This window comes from Pseudophryne corroboree, chromosome 5 (assembly GCF_028390025.1).
Source record: "Pseudophryne corroboree isolate aPseCor3 chromosome 5, aPseCor3.hap2, whole genome shotgun sequence".
NCBI classification, from domain to species: domain Eukaryota; kingdom Metazoa; phylum Chordata; class Amphibia; order Anura; family Myobatrachidae; genus Pseudophryne; species Pseudophryne corroboree.
The window spans coordinates 73,759,987-73,778,981 of NC_086448.1; the positions used below are offsets into that span (position 1 = coordinate 73,759,987).

An 18,995-nucleotide genomic window follows, 5' to 3' on the forward strand; every position below is an offset into this window, starting at 1 on the left:
CCTCATAGGTACCATGGGATGGGAGGCATGGCTGAGAGGAAGCCATATTTCTCTAGGAACCAGGATGGAGGGAGGTGTTTCCAGGTTCTCCTGGTGTTTTGAAATGTGTGGAGGCATGTCCCCATGCCATGAGGGCCACATTACATTTGAAGGGGATTAGTAGTCCCCATATTAGAAACCCCTGTGTGCTGTGAAGGGGGACACTGCCCCTGTGCAGCTTGTCTGCAAGTGATTACCTCACGGTTGTCCCCATATTACCACCAGAGAAGAAGATACATGAAAACTTATGTTATCAAAGGAGGAAGAGCTAATATAAAGGGTGTGGGGTTTGTGTGTGTGCGTGTGTGTGTGGGGGGTGAACACTGGTATAAATGGGAGGCAATCACGTTGCCGGCTGTCGGAATCCCGGCGGTCAGAATACCGATGCCGGAATCCCGACACCCGGTGAAATGCCGACTGTCAAAATCCACCCCCCGGATCCCCACTTGGGTGGTCCACGCCACCACCCGAGGGGGAATAGATTAGTGTGGCTACCGAAGGTTGCCGCTGGGCCCGAAGCATGGCCAGCACAGTGAGCCTGCGAGGGGACATGCTGCGCTCGCTGCCGGTATTCCGGCTGTCGCGATTCTGGCATCGGTCTGCTGACCACCGGGATATTATACTGATTCCGTATAAATAATGGCGATATTGCTAGCTCCTAAAAGTAACAATAGCTCTCCCATCTCGCCTACCGTTTTCTGTCTGCAGCTTTATTAGTATCTGGGCATGCACCCACCTCATGCTGGGGGGCAAAAGATCCATCTGAAACAGGCGCCCGTTATGGAAGTTCGCGTGCAGACTCATAACACTACCACGAGTCAGGTCTGTTCCTGGAGTCAGCATGGTTGCAACGGTATCGGGACTATAGATCTACAATGTTTAGGTCGACAGTCAATAGGTCGACACTATATTGTCAACATGCAGTAGGTCACCATTTTGTTTCGACCAATGATGTTGACATTTTGACCATATCGGCCGTTTGTACGTGTCAACCTTTTCCAGTGTCGACCTTTTGTTAGTGGAGACCTTGTGTATGTTGTCCATATGGGGTCGACCTAATGACTTTAGACCTAGTAACTGTAGATCAGTTGTACCCCACCCGGTCGCAACTTAGTCACCGGCAGAGGAGGATTTATGGGTCAGGCCCTAGGCACAACAATATTGGCGACAAACCCCCCCTGGACCCACCTCCCTATCTCCCCATAGCCTTCTCATTACCCCTTTCATAGCTCTCTTTAGTTCCCTCCATATGTACCCTCCCTCTCCACAGCTCACACTGCTCTCCTCACACCTTTCTGCTCCCCCCAGCTCACAAATTCCTGGTCCCCCCCACTCTAACTCATTACCCCATCACACCTCACTGCCCACATAACTGCTTCCCTAACTTCTCACTGCCCCCCACTGCTCACATTGCTCCCATCACCTCGCCACCTCGCACACTGTCTCCCTACTGCTTACACTGCACACACACACACACACACACACACACACACACACAATGCCCACATACAAACACTGCCCACATACAAACACTGCCCACATACAAACACAGCACACACACACTCTGCACACACACTTTCCTCTTAAGCAGTAGTGTAGTTCTGTCAGTCTCTGGCTAGCCAGGGATCTGCTATTCTGCAGCAGCTCCACTTCTCTCTGACATCAGCCCTGCTCCGTCCCGGGTAGCTCCGTCCGCTGCTCACACTTCACTCTGGTTAAAAAGAAAGGGCCTGTTGCTCAGATGCAGCGGGCGACAGGGGGAAGCATGTACACAGGAGTACCACTTGGTGAGGGCGACACAACAGTCTGACCCGTTGTGTCGCCCTGACCAAGTGGCCCTCCTGTGTACATGCTTCACATGCCTAGTGGGAAATCTGGCATTGGTTACCGCCCAAAAATGGAAGGAGTGGTACATCCATGGGACACCTCCATACTAAAATGTTTTATCAATAATCCTTACGTATTGTAAGAAATAACGCACGCTCATGCTAGAAATGATGCAGATTAGAAGCTGCGGTGAGCTTCCATGTATAAATGCGCTCAATGGCTTCTTACTTATACAGTCCTGGGACTCCTTGGTCAGTAGCGGATCTTGCCACGGGCAAGCAGGACTTTTGCCCGGGGCGCCGCCTTCCGGAGGGCGCCGCACCAGGGCAAGATCCGCTGCTGCTGTGTGCCCCCCGCTGCCCGCCTGCTGCCGCTGGCCGCTGCCGCTGTGAAGGGAAACTAGACGCGTACGCGTCTAGTTTCCCTTCGTGGAGAGGTCCTTTACTGTGCGGTGCGTGATGACGTCATCGCGCACCGCACAGCAAAGGTCCTCTCCACGAAGGGAACTAGACGCTACGCATCTAGTTTCCCTTCGTGGAGAGGACCTTTGCTGTGCGGTGCGCGATGACGTCATCGCGCACCGCACATCATTTCAGTCTGTACAGGGGGCGTAAATGACCACGCCCCCTGTATGAAACCACGCCCCCCATTGCCGCCCGGGGCGCTCAGAGCGCCAGAACCGGCCCTGTCCTTGGTGTCTTCTAATAAGCTTAGATTTTATAGTAGTGACCATAGGGGTAGGTATGGGGATGCGGTCATGTGACCGGCACTCGGGATCCTGATCCATGCCGACGCCGGGATCCATTCTGCGTCCAGGATCCTGTAGTCGGTATGCTGACCTCCAGGATCCCCACTGCCAGTCTCACAGCCCCAACGCTAGGTATAGGTACACTGGGGGTAATTCAGACCTGATCGCACGCTAGTTATTTTTGCAGCGCTGCGATCAGGTCAGAACTGCGCATGCTTATGCACCACAATGCGCAGGTGCATTGCACAGGTACAAAGTGGTTTGTTGCTCTGCGATGCGTTTGTGCGAAGAATCCATTTGCACGGGCGATCGCAGGGTGATTGACAGGAAGAAGGCGTTTGTGGGTGGCAAGTGACCGTTTTCTGGGAGTGGTTGGAAAAACGCAGGCGTGTCCAGGCGTTTGCAGGGCGGGTGTCTGACGTCAATTCCTGTCCCGGACAGGCTGAAGTGATCGCAGCGGCTGAGTAAGTCCAGAGCTACTCAGAAACTGCACAAAATCTTTTTGTACCGCTCGGCTGCACATGCGATCACACACTTGCACAGCTAAAATACACTCCCCGGCGGGCGGCGACTATGCGAACGCAGGACTGCAAAATACAGCTAGCGAGCGATCAGGTCTGAATTAGCCCCACTATACTATAATATATATATATATATATATATTGCGTGTATGGGCGGCACTCGTAAGTCTTTCGACGGACGAATAAAGAGACGAACAGCGTCTGCGTGTCAACGTTTCAGTCTATTTGACTTTTTTCAAGAACAAACTACAACAAGTGAAATCTTACCTTAAATAGTGAAAAGCCGTCCTGGCCGCCATGCCCACCTCTCAGTCGCCGCGTGTCCCCTTCCGATGACGTCATCGCGCTGGTCCCATTCGCTTGCTGCCGCCTTCGGTCCGTCACCTCACTTCCTCCCTACTCGTGACACCTTCCGGCGCCGGCTGCCTGGAACGCAGGCACGTGACCCGTCAACGGAGGGGATAAAGGAAACTGGTGGTCGCCATGGTGACCTGTAAACAGCAACAACAACACGTGATAACTGCTTATTAAAACGCAATACATATACCGTATATCAAAATGACATAAACAGAAAATGAATAAAACATGAATATAGATAGATCAAAAGAAATATGGATGGAAGTGTTGTGTAAAGAAATCTACCAACCGAGCAATATAAGATACAGCGGGCAAAAAACACTTAAGTGCCCCTGTAAAGGTATATTAAAACGTGAGAAAATTAAAAAAAAAATTATGCAAAAATCAAAAGGCAGATCACTGCCTAATAAGTGATAATAAAAAAATTGATGAGATTAAAATCCTCATGGGAGGAGATTCGAGTAGAGATACACGAATCGTAAGTGCTGGTAACTGGTGCATAAATCGAAATGTGTGCAGCCTCAGTTGGCTATGCCAAACATAAAGGTATAACTACTGTATAACTGAAACCTGTATGGAGGCACTGGGTGTTGTGAAGTATACTGATGAGAAATTATTACAGAAAAGATTAAAAAATACGTTACAGATAAAGTATCCAACGGACCTTCTCTTTACTGTGACTCTACTTATGGTCCTGTGATATGCTAAAAGACCACATTCGGGGAAAAGAGAGCATTATGTGGAGAGGAGTCTCATTGGTCACCTATCCTAATGCTATAACTGTGCCGCTGTCTACTGCATATTATGTGTGTCTAATGTACTGCAATACACAAATTATTAGGAACTTCAAAACTGTGCAAAGTTACAAGAAACAGGAGAATGATAGCGACTCATTTAGACCAAAAGGTGTGACTGAGTTCATTCTGTGGATCCATCTCGCCTCTAATTGAAGTAATTTTTTGTCTCGGTCTCCACCACGGATGGACGCAGGTACATGATCAATCAATTTGTACACCAGAGATGATAGCGGATGCTTCCTTTCTTTGAAATGCTGTGCCACTGGTTGGTCTACAGACTTGCCCTCCAGTGCCAACCGTATGGCAGAGCGATGTTGGTTCATCCTTTCTCTTAGGGTGCAGGATGTCTTCCCAATGTACACCAAACTGCAAGGACACCGGATCATGTATACAACGTATCTGGTGGTACACGTGAGAACATATTTGATGGCAATTTTCTTCCCAGAATATGGGTGTGAGACATAATGTCCTGTCTCCAAGTATCTGCACGTTGTGCAGCCGATGCAGCGGTAACAGCCCGCTTTTTTGGTGAGGAAGTGAGAGGTGCTGCCTTCTGTTGGAGTTACAACGTTGTTGTGGACCAGCCAATCCTTCAGATTTTTATTTCTTTTATAGCCCATCATGAGTCTGGAACCTGTGAGAGATGGCAAAGTCTGATCAGTGTTGACAATGGGCCAATATTTTTTGACCACTGAATTGATTGTGCTTGATCCGGTATTATAATTATTGACAAAGATGGTCGTCTTGGTAGCCCTCTTGCCCCTCTGTTCTTGTTTGTTCAGCTGTATCCTATCCAGTTGCATCACTTTTGTTTTGGCGTTGACTAAAGCCATCTTGTCATACCCCCTTGCCCGGAATTTCAGGATCATCTTATCGATCTCCAATGATGCCTGTCCAGCATCCATTGTAATTCTGCGTATGAGTACGGTAACCCCAGTTTTAAAGCTGCGGGATGATGACTCTGCGCATGTAACGCATTGTTTACGTCTGTCGGTTTGATGTATACAGATGTGCTAAGTTCAATTCCATCCCAATGTATTGTTTACATCAAGATAATGAATTTGTTGGTGATTACACTCATACGTAAACTTGATATGTGGATGGATCTCATTGAGCTCTGTCATCATCTGTCTAAAACTGTATTCAGGACCTGTCCATATGAGGAAAAGATCGTCAATGTATCTTGTGAAGAAAAAGGTGTATTGTTGAAACAACCCATGTTCAAAAAATAGGGATTTTTCTATTTGAAACATGAAGATGTTCGCATAGGATGGTGCCACGTGACTGCCCATGGCACACCCCCTCAGCTGGACAAAAAACTCGTTATTAAACAAAAAATAATTGCGAGTGAGCGTTTTCTCTAGTAGATCTACAAAAAACTGCACAGGCGGTCCAGTGTAGTCGGATTTCTGTAATAGATATTCCTTCAGGCAAGTGAGACCTTCACAGTGCGGTATACTTGTGTACAATGACGCAACGTCTATGGTGCATAGTAGGACGTCTTCTGGAAGATTACTCAAACTTTGAAGTTTATACAAGAAGGTGTTCGTATCTTTGAGGTAGGTGTCTTCCAACTGGACCAGAGGTTGAAGAAAATGGTCTAAGTATTTAGACACATTGCTGTAAAGGGAATTTCTGGCCGAAATGATGGGATGGCCCGGAGGTGCCTCCATGGACTTATGAATTTTTGGCAGACAATAGATCAGAGGTACCTCAGGGTGCTGAATGGTCAAGGCTTCACATGTCTTTTGGGATATGAAACCCTCATTGACTGCTGATGTAAGCATCTGTAGCAATTCGTTTTTATAAGTGTTGGTCGGGTCCCCCGGTAATTTCTGATATACATCCGACATGTTGAGTTGCCTATACATTTCTTGAATGTAGGCCTCTACATCTTGAATGACCAGCGCACCCCCTTTATCAGCTGGTCGGAAGACCACTGAGCTGTCCTTACTTAACACCTGGAGTGCTTGAAATTCCTCTTTGGATAAATTGGAATGCGGCCTCCTGGGCCTCTTTTTTTGTGCATCTGTTACTTCTTGATCTACTAGACGTGTGAAGCTTTTTATAGAAGAATTAAATGATTGTGGTTCGAAATTTGAGCTTCTTTTGACAGGCATCTGTGAAAAATTATTAGTGTCATCCGCCTGGGGGAAAAACTCCTTTAATTTAAGAAGGCGATTAAAATTCCATAATTCTTTCTTCCACTCGAATGGGTCAAAATGTGCGGTAGGTATGAAGGTAAGTCCTTTGTTTAATACTTTAGCTTCTATGGGAGAAATGGAGCGTCTTGATAAGTTCACAATCAGGTTTTCTTCTTGCTTGCGTTCCTCCCTTTTGCATTGGCCCCCGCGTCGCGTGCGCGCCCTACGTTTTTGGTGGCGCGAGTGGTAACCCCTAAAGGGGTAGAGTCACAGTAAAGAGAAGGTCCGTTGGATACTTTATCTGTAACGTATTTTTTAATCTTTTCTGTAATAATTTCTCATCAGTATACTTCACAACACTCAGTGCCTCCATACAGGTTTCATTTATACAGTAGTTATACCTTTATGTTTGGCATAGCCAACTGAGGCTGCACACATTTCGATTTATGCACCAGTTACCAGCACTTACGATTCGTGTATCTCTACTCAAATCTCCTCCCATGAGGATTTTAATCTCATCAATTTTTTTATTATCACTTATTAGGCAGTGATCTGCCTTTTGATTTTTGCATACATTTTTTTAAAATTTTCTCACGTTTTAATATACCTTTACAGGGGCACTTAAGTGTTTTTTGCCCGCTGTATCTTATATTGCTCGGTTGGTAGATTTCTTTACACAACACTTCCATCCATATTTCTTTTGATCTATCTATATTCATGTTTTATTCATTTTCTGTTTATGTCATTTTGATATATATGTATTGCGTTTTAATAAGCAGTTATCACGTGGTGTTGTTGTTGCTGTTTACAGGTCACCATGGCGACCACCAGTTTCCTTTATCCCCTCCGTTGACGGGTCACGTGCCTGCGTTCCAGGCAGCCGGCGCCGGAAGGTGTCACGAGTAGGGAGGAAGTGAGGTGACGGACCGAAGGCGGCAGCAAGCGAATGGGACCAGCGCGATGACGTCATCGGAAGGGGACACGCGGCGACTGAGAGGCGGGCATGGCGGCCAGGACGGCTTTTCACTATTTAAGGTAAGATTTCACTTGTTGTAGTTTGTTCTTGAAAAAAGTCAAATAGACTGAAACGTTGACACGCAGACGCTGTTCGTCTCTTTATTCGTCCGTCGAAAGACTTACGAGTGCCGCCCATACACGCAATATACGAGGGTCCAGGAGGCTCAGGGAGGGCACCGGAGCAGCATCGTTTGACAGTATGTGAGTGCCGACTCAACTTCTGTATATATATATATATATATAATTTATTTATTACCAGATATTTATATAGCGCACATGTATTCTGCAGCACTTTACAGAGAATATTTAGCCATTCACATCGGTCCCTGCCCCAGTGGAGCTTACAATCTAAGGGGGTCATTCCGAGTTGATCGTAGCTGTGCTGTCACACTCTGGCTAGCCAGGGATCTGCTATTCTGCAGCAGCTCCACTTCTCCCTGACATCAGCCCTGCTGGGTCCCGGGTAGCTCCGTCCGCTGCTCACACTTCACTCTGGTTAAAAAAAAAGGGCCTGTTGCTCAGATGAAGCGGTCCACACAGTCCGGCCACGCCTTCGTTGGCTGGACCGCGCACCGAAAATGGCAACTAAACGCCGCCGTGCCGCCCCCTCCCACCCAGCGAACACCTCTGCCTGTCAATCAGGCAGAGGCAGTCGCTAGATAACGATGGTCTTCCGCCGTCTGGCATGCGCTGGCGCACTGCGGCGAACAACTGCAGCATGCGATCGGGTCGGAACGACCCCCTATTTTCCCTACCACATGTGCACGCACACATTCATACTAGGGTTAATTTTTGTTGGGATCCAATTGACCTACCAGTATATTTTTGGATTAAATTTATTATTGCATGACATTATAGCCTGTAAAATCCAGTCATCATTAATTGTCACCATGATTTCTACACAAGGTGGTGCAGTTGGATACGCTTGTGGATAACCTGTCGGTGGACCCAGTTACAGGAGATGTTTGGGCAGGAGCTCACCCAAATGTATATAAAGTGTACTTTTACAATGCTGAAGATGCCCCCGGATCAGAGGTCAGTGTATACAATGTAAAAACTCATATTACATAAATGTAATAAGATAACTGAGGTTATAAGCTGAAAATAAAACTGCCTTCTGTTAAAGAAGGGTGTTACTATCTCTCCAGGTGCCAGGGTTGAGGAGATAGAGGATTTTTATTTTTTACTTTACATTGTTGGTGCACATTGACACCGAGGTCATACCTCTGAGACAGACCCCCTGACCCTTGGGACTTCCCATAGGTGATTAGTGCTGGTAACATAGTTACATAGTAACTAAGGTTGAAAAAAGACAATTGTCCATCGAGTTCAACCTATTTGTGGTCTCCTATGCAGTCTTATTATAGGACTAGTTATTTTTGTTAGGACTAGTTATGATAACTTTAATGCGTGACTACGCACCATAACCCTGAATATCTTTATCCAATAGGAATTTATCTAACCCATTCTTAAAGGTGTTGACTGAGTCCGCCATTACTACTCTCTCAGGCAGGGAATTCCAAACACGTATTGTCCTTACTATGAAAAAACCATTTCGCCTCAATGTGCGGAATCTCCTCTCCTCTAACCTAAGCGAGTGTCCACGTGTCCTCTGTGCTGATCTGATAGAAAACAGGTCCCTCCCAAGCTCTGTGTATTGACGCCTTATATATTTGTAGATGTTGATCATGTCCCCTCTTAGTCTCCTCTTTTCCAATGTAAACATGCCTAGCCTTGCAAGCCTTTCCTCGTATTCCAGCATCTCCATGCCCTTGTTTAGTATGGTCGCCCGCCTCTACCCTGGTGCTAGGTAGAAAGTAAGTAAGTGGGGCAGGGGGAAAGGGGGGCATTGGGCATTTTGCTGTGAATAATAAGTGGGACTACTTATCTGCAGCGGAGGGGTTAATTGTCCCTTAATAACTGTTAAGCGCAGGTGCATGTGCAATTAAACAATCATCATCTAGTAATTGTACAGTATGTTGACTAACATTAAATATATTGTACATTATTCCAGGAGACAATTGCTGGTGCTGTTTTCTATTTGGGTAATTTTTGTATGCATTTAATTCTGATTTAAATACCCTACTTCAGCAGTGGTCTGCATCACAGTTTAGGGAGCCACAAGATTTACACCTGCTGACAGGTGTATCTGGAGATGCGGCGTACGTAGGATATGCTGGATCCCCAGAGACGGGACAAACATTAGTGGCACTTGCACATACCCAATCCACAACTCCAGTCATACAGAACCTCACGTGCAGCGTATGTGAGACTGAGGCCCGATTCTGAGTCGCAGGCAAACTACACGCAGTGCCGATGGTCACGTAGTGGAGCAGTTATTTGGAACTTCTATGGTGCAGAGTCTACGCACAAAGGTGCTGCTGTGATCAGGTCAGACGGAATCAGAAATGTGGTGGCAAATTGATGGGTGTTCCAGGACGGTGTATGGTAGGTTGGCCCACACTGCACACCCTGCACCAATTTTCTTGAATACTTAACCTCTGGAGTCTCGTGTTGGGGCCAGTAGCACTGCAGTAATCACAGTGATAACATGGCACGACAGCCATTTCGCACATGAGCAGTAGGAAAATTACTGGAAAATCCTCGCTGCGCCATTTTCCCCTGTAGATTTGCGCATGCGCACTACACACTGGTGCAGCACTAGAGTCTTCTACTGACCCTAGTGCCCCAGTATCTGTACTGTGCTGCTGACTCGAGAGCAGGAGGCCCAAACAGGAGACTGCACACCGGTCTCCTACTAGAGCACGCACAAAATGGTCCATTCAGTTGGAGTATTATGAGAATGTAGTGGGCCTGTCAGTGTAAGTGGCTGTGTTCCCAGTTGCACATAGGAGGCCGTGGTCAGACAGAGACACTGCACCTGCCATAGGTGGAAGTTTCCATGGTGCGACCTATAGTGGCGTATAAGGGAGCACCAATCTGTATTACTACAGGAAGCGTCTGAAGAAAAAAGACGTCTCCTGCCGACATTGCACATGCAAATGCTGTGCCCCGAAGATGCAACATTGGCTCACCATCGCGACCATCGGCCATCTGAGTAAGCCTTAGCTTTCAGACTGTCTGCTGGGGATACGGTCATTAGGTCGACAACACTTAAGTCGACAGTCATTAGGTCGACCGCTATTGGTTGACATGCATTAGGTCGACGTGGTCATTAGGTCGACGTGGAAAAAGGTCAACATGAATTTTTCACCCTTTTTTTCCATTTTTTTTACTTTTACATACTTTACAATCCACGTGGACTACGATTGGGAATAGTAACCTTGCCCGAAGCATGGCGAGCAAACATGGTGCACTAATTGGGGTTCCCGGTCACTTCACGAAGAAAATGACACCAAAAAAGTAAAAAAAGTTCAAAAAACTCATGACGACCTTTTTCCATGTCGACCTAGTGACCATGTCGACCTAATAACTGTCGACCTAATGACCCATACCCGTCTGCTGGAACGTCTGTCTGGGCTTGGAAATCTGAGATGGAAAGCCCTGGCTTCCGCACACCTACAAAACAGGGGCGACACACCCACGGTAGTTGTAAGGGAACCATCGGGTTTGTGTACAACTATGAATCAGGCCCAGAGTTTGCAGAGAAAACTACAATATTATTGGTGAAAAATAATGATAAACTTTTCATATTGGTAAATAACACTCCATTTATCAACGAGTGATAGAACCAGAGCCGGATTAAGGGGGGTGCCATGGGGTTAAGTACCCCAGGCCCCCCTTCCTAAAAGGGCCCCCCCGCCATAGATCGGAGCTCTTACCGATCTGCGGTGCTTCCGTCTCCCCTTTGGTTGCCATGGCAACCTAACAGCCGCGGCGTCACGGCCATCTGACAGTACAGGACAGCTGAGCGACGGCTCAGCTGTCCAATACCGTGTAAAGTAGCAGCCTGCGGCTCAGTCATTATTGGCTGAGCGCGCAGGTTGCAGGACATTGGCAGCGTGTGGATCAGCCGCAAGCGGCTTGCAGGAGACAGAGAAGAGTGATCTCTTACTCTCCTGTCTCCTGTGACAAAGCAACCTGCCAGCAAAAAGTAAGGCTGGCGCTGGATGTATTATGATGGATCTGGTAGAGTGTATTTATATATGTGTACATACGTTTGCGTATATTTGTTTGTCTATATCTGTGTGTGGGTGCATGTATGTGAAATACATATATATATATATATATATATATATATATATATACACACATACACACACACACACAAACATATTTATATATATATATATATATATATATTATATATGTACACACACATATATATATATATATATATATATATATGTGTGTGTCTGTATGTGTATATATATATATATATATATATACATACACACATGCATATACATATATACACATTCATATACATTTCTATATTGATAAAGATATATATATATATATATATATATATATATATATATATATATACTCATCTGCCTCTGTATTAGGGTCCCCTCTATCTGAAGGGCCCCGGGGGCCCCACAGCCTTAATCCGGCTCTGGATAGAACTCATTGTGTATGATAAATGGTGCTCCAGCCAGTCAGCTCCCAACTGTCATTTTTCAAACACACGGCAGGAGATTAACACATGACAGTTAGGAACTGATTGGCTGGAGCACCATTTATCATATGCAACAAGTTTTATCACTTGTTGATAAATGAGCCACTTAAATTAGTAAATAATAGTGAAAAACTTTTCACAGTAGGAAGTATGTGGAAAACCCAACTTTAATCATTCATTATATAGCATCTAAATATGAATTTATCCTGTTTGGAGCCATTTATACACAGATTCTCCACTTTTAAAAGTAAATTGCTGCATATTGGGCCTGATTCTGAGTCGTACACAGAGCGTCCGTAAGTCCGGATGGCCGTTGGAACCACATGCTAATATGACTATACACACATCTACAGGCGTATAGTGACACCGGTATAGTTGCACCGCCCACTGTTTCCCCGTCTGAAGTCACAACCACCGTCGCTCGTATAAGCACTTACACCTGCCCCTTGCTACACGACCGTGGCGGTTCTTTTGCGTGCGTCTGCAGTATTTCCACCAGGTTGACACCCAGAAATGCTCATTTCAGAGAGAGATCCGTCCAACTCTGACTGGCCTGTAGACACACAAAGATGCGTATATCCGCTACAACCTGTGCGCAGTTTGCTAATATTCTCGTTGCGGCCGCGTGCGGAGCTGCGTGCGACTCGGTATCATGTTATTTGTCATTTTCATTCATTATCTTGTGCTCTTGTCACACATGCTGATTAACCTGTATTTGTCTTGTTGCAGGTTGTCCGCGTACAGAACATTCACTCTGATAACCCTATAGTGACCACAGTCTATGCCAACAATGGCTCCGTACTCCAGGCATCCTCATGTGCGACTGTGTATGAGGGGAAACTTGTGGTGGGCACAGTATTCCACAGAGCTCTGTACTGTGATCTGCACTAATGTCACCCATTGCCGGACACTGCCCTAAGTTCTAATGGAAGCTAATTCTTTCTCAGTGACTGGTTTGTGCTTTAGCTAGTAACTGAGTGAGAACCACAGTTCCTGTCTAGGCTTACCACCGAGCCTATTCTGGACATTCCAAGCGGGTGTCGGTGCCTTGTAACACCCGCCATTCAGACAGATCAGGCAGAATTACCTTTTGTTTTGTATTTAATTTTCAATTTGAGTTTTTCTTATGTAAAAGTACATTATTTTTCATTGATAGGGGTTTCCCTACTTTTCACCTTTTCTAGAGCTGCCATAAGTCACAACGAGCAGTATACCTGCCAACTGTCCAGATTTTCGTGGGACAGTCCCATTTTTTGTCCCACCCACGGGCCACAGTGTCCCGCGTTGGGTGGGGCCAGTTGGGAGGCTCAGAGCAGTCACTGATCTGCCTAGCAGAGCAGCAGTGAATAGACGCTGTGCGCACGGGAGACAGAGGGGCTGGGGGCATGCCAGCACCTCACAGAGTGTTGGGCATACCCCCATAGTGATGAAAGTGGGAGGCGTGGCTTGCAAATGCTATTGAAGCCACACACCCTTTCCCCGAGGTTACACTCCCTTTTTGGGTGCAGCACTGCCGCACAGAAGTCCCGAGTCCCACTACGCCAATGTTGGGAGGTATGCAGCAGCTTTTACATGCTGTGTAACCTTGTTCATGGCTTATTCAATCTGCACCTTAACATGTACTGTATACCTACATCAGTGTTTAGTGTGAGTTATATGAGAAATGACTTCTGTGCTTGTACTGTTTACTTTATTATTTTTTTAGGTGTTCTTTAAATGTCATTTAAATATACTATTTACAGCGTAAGTAGGTTAAGCATGTCCCAGCATCCAGTGGTGCAAATAGAAAAAAACTTTTAGTGGTACTGTGTGCGCGTGCCAAAAATTGGGTGTGGCCACATGGTGCGTGGCCAATGAGAATGGGGGCGTGATACACATGACCCCAATAGTGCAGTGCCAGATACACATATGCCCTCACGATGCCATATACACATATGCCCTCACGGTACCAGATACACTTTTGCCCTCACGGTGCTAGATACACCTATGCCCCCACGGTGCCAGATATGCCCATACAGTGCCAAATACACATGCCCTCACAGTGCCAGATACACCTATGCCCCCACGGTGCCAGATATGCCCCCACAGTGCCAAATACGCATGCCCCCCAGTGCCAAATACACATGCCCCCACAGTGCCAGATATGCCCCCATGGTGCCACATTCCCCCACAGTGCCAGATATGCCCCCGCAGTGCCAAATACACATGCTCCCACAGTGCCAGATATGCCCCCACATTGCCAAATACACATGTCCCCACAGTGCCAGACATGCCCCCACAGTGCCAGACATGCCCCCACATTACCAAATAAACATGCCCCCACAGTGCCAGATATGCCCCCATGTTGCCAAATACACATGCCCCCACAGTGCCAGATATGCCCCCACAGTGCCAGATATGCCCCAAGCAGAGCAACTCACCATTTTTGCTGCTGCTATCTGGGGCAGGCTGTGCAGAGTGACTGTCAGGTAGAGGAGAGCGCAGCATGCGCCTCTCCTGCCCGCTTAGTCTTATCTCCTCACCTTCTGCGGCAGCATTGGCGTCCTGTATCTTAGATCTGGCACCGGTCCATGAGCCAATTAGAGTTTGTGGCAGCGGTTCCTGATTAGCTGCCGGTCCACGAGCTCTGATTGGCTCACGAACCGGCGCCAGATCTAAGATACAGGATGCCGCCGCAGGAGGAGGAGAGACCACCAGTCACCTAAGTCACTGGGCAGGCAGGAGAGGAGAGGTGCATGCTGCACTCTCCTCTCCGACACCCAGTGTCTGCAAGGTGGCTGCCCGGCGATACTGCGTACCGGCTGGGAATTTCTTAATGGTACGCAACACTGCCCCGTACCGCCACACTTGCAGCACTGCCAGGCCAGCATCCCTGTAACATGTAAACTATCTCTCCCAGACTTTCTTCCTTTAAAAACAGTCAATTTTATGGGATGGAGTTAATTAGAAACGATTTCATCACTATATGCCGCACTTTCTGATACAGTCGGACCCAAGGATTTTTGTTCACAGCCCAACAGGGCTCGGGCCGAGATCGCCCCCCTTGTGCCTAATCAAACTGACCTCTATTGGTCATGGGTTTATCATTTTTAGTAAAATCTGTTAGGCAAGTATTAGTGGCCATTATACTGAAAGAAGATGAGGTGATGTTCATACATTGAGACCTTTGACCTTATGAGATAAGAGCCACCAATTCACATGTGTAATATGCAATGCGAGGCGCAAGAAGACATGGATAATAAGGGCATGCCCTTTTGCTTTGTGTTCATATGACTCTTGGCAGTGGCGGAACTAGCGAGCAGTGGGCCCATGTGCGACAAAATGGCTTGGGCCCCCCCATCCCATCCCATCCAAGTCCACCCCCTCACCCCTGGAGAGGATCTGGTGAGGGGGGCCTGCTCAGGGAAGTGGATACCTAGCAACAGTGCCGTAACTAGACATTTTAGCACTGTGTGCAAGAAACGGCATCGGAGCCCCACCCCTGCATGCAAAACAGGGGCAGTGCACGCCGTAGGCGCGCGCAAAAATACATAGTGGCGTGGCTTCGTGGGGAAGGGGTGTGGCCACAAAATAATACCAATTCATAAAACGGTGCACAGTAGTCTCCATTATTAAAATTACGCCGCACAGTAGCACCACTACACCAGGTAGAGACCCTTTTACACCTTACAGAGGACAGATTCCTCTTTTTACACATTACAGCAGACAGCGTCCCCTTTTTACACATTACGGCAGACAACGTGCCCTTGTTACACATAGCGGCAGACAGCGTACACTTTTTTCACATAACGGCAGACAGCCTGCCCTTGTTAAACATAGCGGCAGACAGCGTACACTTTTTTCACATAACAGCAGACAGCGTGCCCTTGTTAAACATAGCGGCAGACAGCGTGCCCTTGTTACACATTATGGCAGACAGCGTGCCCTTGTTACACATTACGGCAGACAGCGTGCCCTTGTTACACATTACGGCAGGCAGATTCCCCCTTTTTACACATTGCGGCAGGCAGATTCCCCCTTTTTACACATTGCGGCAAGCAGATTCCCCCTTTTTACACATTGCGGCAGGCAGATTCCCCCTTTTTACACATTGCGGCAAGCAGATTCCCCCTTTTTACACATTGCGGCAGGCAGTCCCCCATTTTTATACATTGCGGCAGGCAGATTCCCCATTTTTATACATTGCAGCAGGCAGTTCCCCCTTTTTACACATTGCGGCAGGCAGTCCCCCATTTTTATACATTGCGGCAGGCAGTCCCCCATTTTCATACATTGCGGCAGGCAGTTCCCCCTTTTCTCTAACGTCCTAAGTGGATGCTGGGGACTCCGTAAGGACCATGGGGAATAGCGGCTCCGCAGGAGACTGGGCACATCTAAAGAAAGCTTTAGGACTAACTGGTGTGCACTGGCTCCTCCCCCTATGACCCTCCTCCAAGCCTCAGTTAGATTTCTGTGCCCGACGAGAAGGGTGCACACTAGGGGCTCTCCTGAGCTTCTTAGTGAAAGTTTTAGTTTAGGTTTGTTATTTTCAGTGAGACCTGCTGGCAACAGGCTCACTGCATCGAGGGACTAAGGGGAGAAGAAGCGAACTCACCTGCGTGCAGAGTGGATTGGGCTTCTTGGCTACTGGACATTAGCTCCAGAGGGACGATCACAGGCCCAGCCTGGATGGGTCCCGGAGCCGCGCCGCCGGCCCCCTTACAGAGCCAGAAGAGCGAAGAGGTCCGGAAAAATCAGCGGCAGAAGACGTTCCTGTCTTCAATAAGGTAGCGCACAGCACTGCAGCTGTGCGCCATTGCTCTCAGCACACTTCATACTCCGGTCACTGAGGGTGCAGGGCGCTGGGGGGGGCGCCCTGAGACGCAATAAAACATGATAAAAATACCTTACATGGCAAAAAATACATCACATATAGCTCCTGGGCTATATGGATGCATTTAACCACTGCCAGAATATACAGAAAAACGGGAGATAAGGCCGCCGAAAAGGGGGCGGAGCCTATCTCCTCAGCACACTGGCGCCATTTTCCCTCACAGCTCAGTTGGAGGGAAGCTCCCTGGCTCTTCCCTGCAGTCACTACACTACAGAAAGGGTTAAAAAAAGAGAGGGGGGCACTAATTAGGCGCAGTATTAAAACATACAGCAGCTATAAGGGGAAAAACACTTATATAAGGTTATCCCTGTATATATATATATAGCGCTCTGGTGTGTGCTGGCATACTCTCCCTCTGTCTCCCCAAAGGGCTAGTGGGGTCCTGTCCTCTATCAGAGCATTCCCTGTGTGTGTGCTGTGTGTCGGTACGTTTGTGTCGACATGTATGAGGAGAAAAATGATGTGGAGACGGAGCAGAGTGTCTGTAACAGTGATGTCACCACCTAGGGGGTCGACACCTGAGTGGATGTACTGTTGAAAATTACGTGACAGTGTCAGCTCTGTATAAAAAAACAGTGGTTGACATGAGACAGCCGGCTACTCAGCTTGTGCCTGTCCAGACGTCTCATAGGCCGTCAGGGGCTCTAAAGCGCCCGTTACCTCAGATGGCAGATACAGACGCCGACACGGATACTGACTCCTGTGTCGACGGTGAAGAGACAACCGTGATTTCCAGTAGGGCCACACGTTACATGATTGAGACAATGGAAAATGTTTTATACATTTCTGATAATACGAGTACCACCAAAAAGGGGTATTATGTTCGGTGAGGGAAAAACTACCTGTAGTTTTCCTGAATCTGAGAAATAAAATGAGGTGTGTGATGATGCGTGGGTTTCCCCCCGATAACAATTGATAATTTCTTAAAAAGTATTGGCTGTATACCCTTTCCCGCCAGAGGTTAGGGTGCGTTGGGAAACACCCCCTAGGGGGGATAAGGCGCTCACACGCTTGTAAGAACAAGGGCTCTACCCTCTCATGAGATGGCCGCCCTTAAGGATCCTGCTGATAGAAAGCAGGAGGGTATCCAAAAATGTATTCACACACATACTGGTGTTATACTGCGACCAGCAATCGCCTCAGCCTGGAGGTGCAGTGCTGGGTTGGCATGGTCGGATTCCCTGACTGGAAATATTGATATCCTAGATAAGGATAGTATATTATTGCCTATAGAGCATTTAAAAGATGCATTTCTATATATGCATGATGCACAGCGGAATATTTGCCGACTGGCATCAAGTATAAGTGCGTTGTCCAATTCTACCAGTAAAATGGTCAGGTGATGCGGATTCCAAACGGCATTTGGAAGTATTGCCTTTGAAAGGGGACATTTGGGGTCGGTCTTTTAGACCTGGTGGCCACGGCAACAACTGGGAAATCCACGTTTGTACCCCAGGTCGCCTCTCAAAATAAGACGCCGTATTATCAGGCGCAGTCCTTTGTTGGCAAGTGGACAAAAGGTTCCTCTTTTCTGCTCGTGACAGAGGGAGAGGAAAAAGGCTGAAGAGATTAGCCAGTTCCCAGGAACAGAAACCCTTTCCCGCCTCTGCCAAGCCCTCAGTATGACGCTAGGGCCTTACAAGCTCAGGCACGGTGGGGGCCCGTTCTCAATTAATTTCAGTGCGCAGTGGGCTCACTCGCAAGTAGACCCCTGGATCCTTCAGGTAATATCTCAAGGGTACATATTGGAATTCGAGACGTCTCCCCCTCGCCGTTTCCAAAAGTCGGCTTTACCGACGTCTCCCTCTGACAGGGAGGCAGTTTTGGAAGCCATTCACAAGCTGTATTCCCAGCAGGTGATAATCAAGGTACCCCTCCTGCAACAGGGAACGGGGTATTATTCCACACTATTGTGGTACCGAAGCCAGACGGCTCGGTGAGACCGATTCTAAATCTAAAATCTTTGAACACTTACATACAGAGGTTCAAATTCAAGATTGAGTCACTCAGAGCAGTGATTGCGAACCTGGAAGAAGGGGACTACATGATGTCTCGGGACATCAAGGATGCTTACCTTCATGTCAAAATTT

The 18,995-nt window shown here is 47.5% G+C and overlaps 1 protein-coding gene across 1 annotated transcript in view; it reads left to right on the forward strand.

Moving 5' to 3' along the window:
- Positions 1-14,545, forward strand: part of LOC134929554 (serum paraoxonase/arylesterase 2-like) — a 94,313-nt gene extending 79,768 nt beyond the window's left edge. Inside the window, exons 8-9 of the mRNA XM_063925148.1 lie at positions 8,357-8,485; positions 12,762-14,545. Coding sequence (XP_063781218.1) covers positions 8,357-8,485; positions 12,762-12,923 — 291 coding nt within the window. The 3' untranslated portion in view covers positions 12,924-14,545. The remainder of the gene's footprint in view (positions 1-8,356; positions 8,486-12,761) is intronic.
- The last annotated feature ends 4,450 nt before the right edge of the window (positions 14,546-18,995 follow it).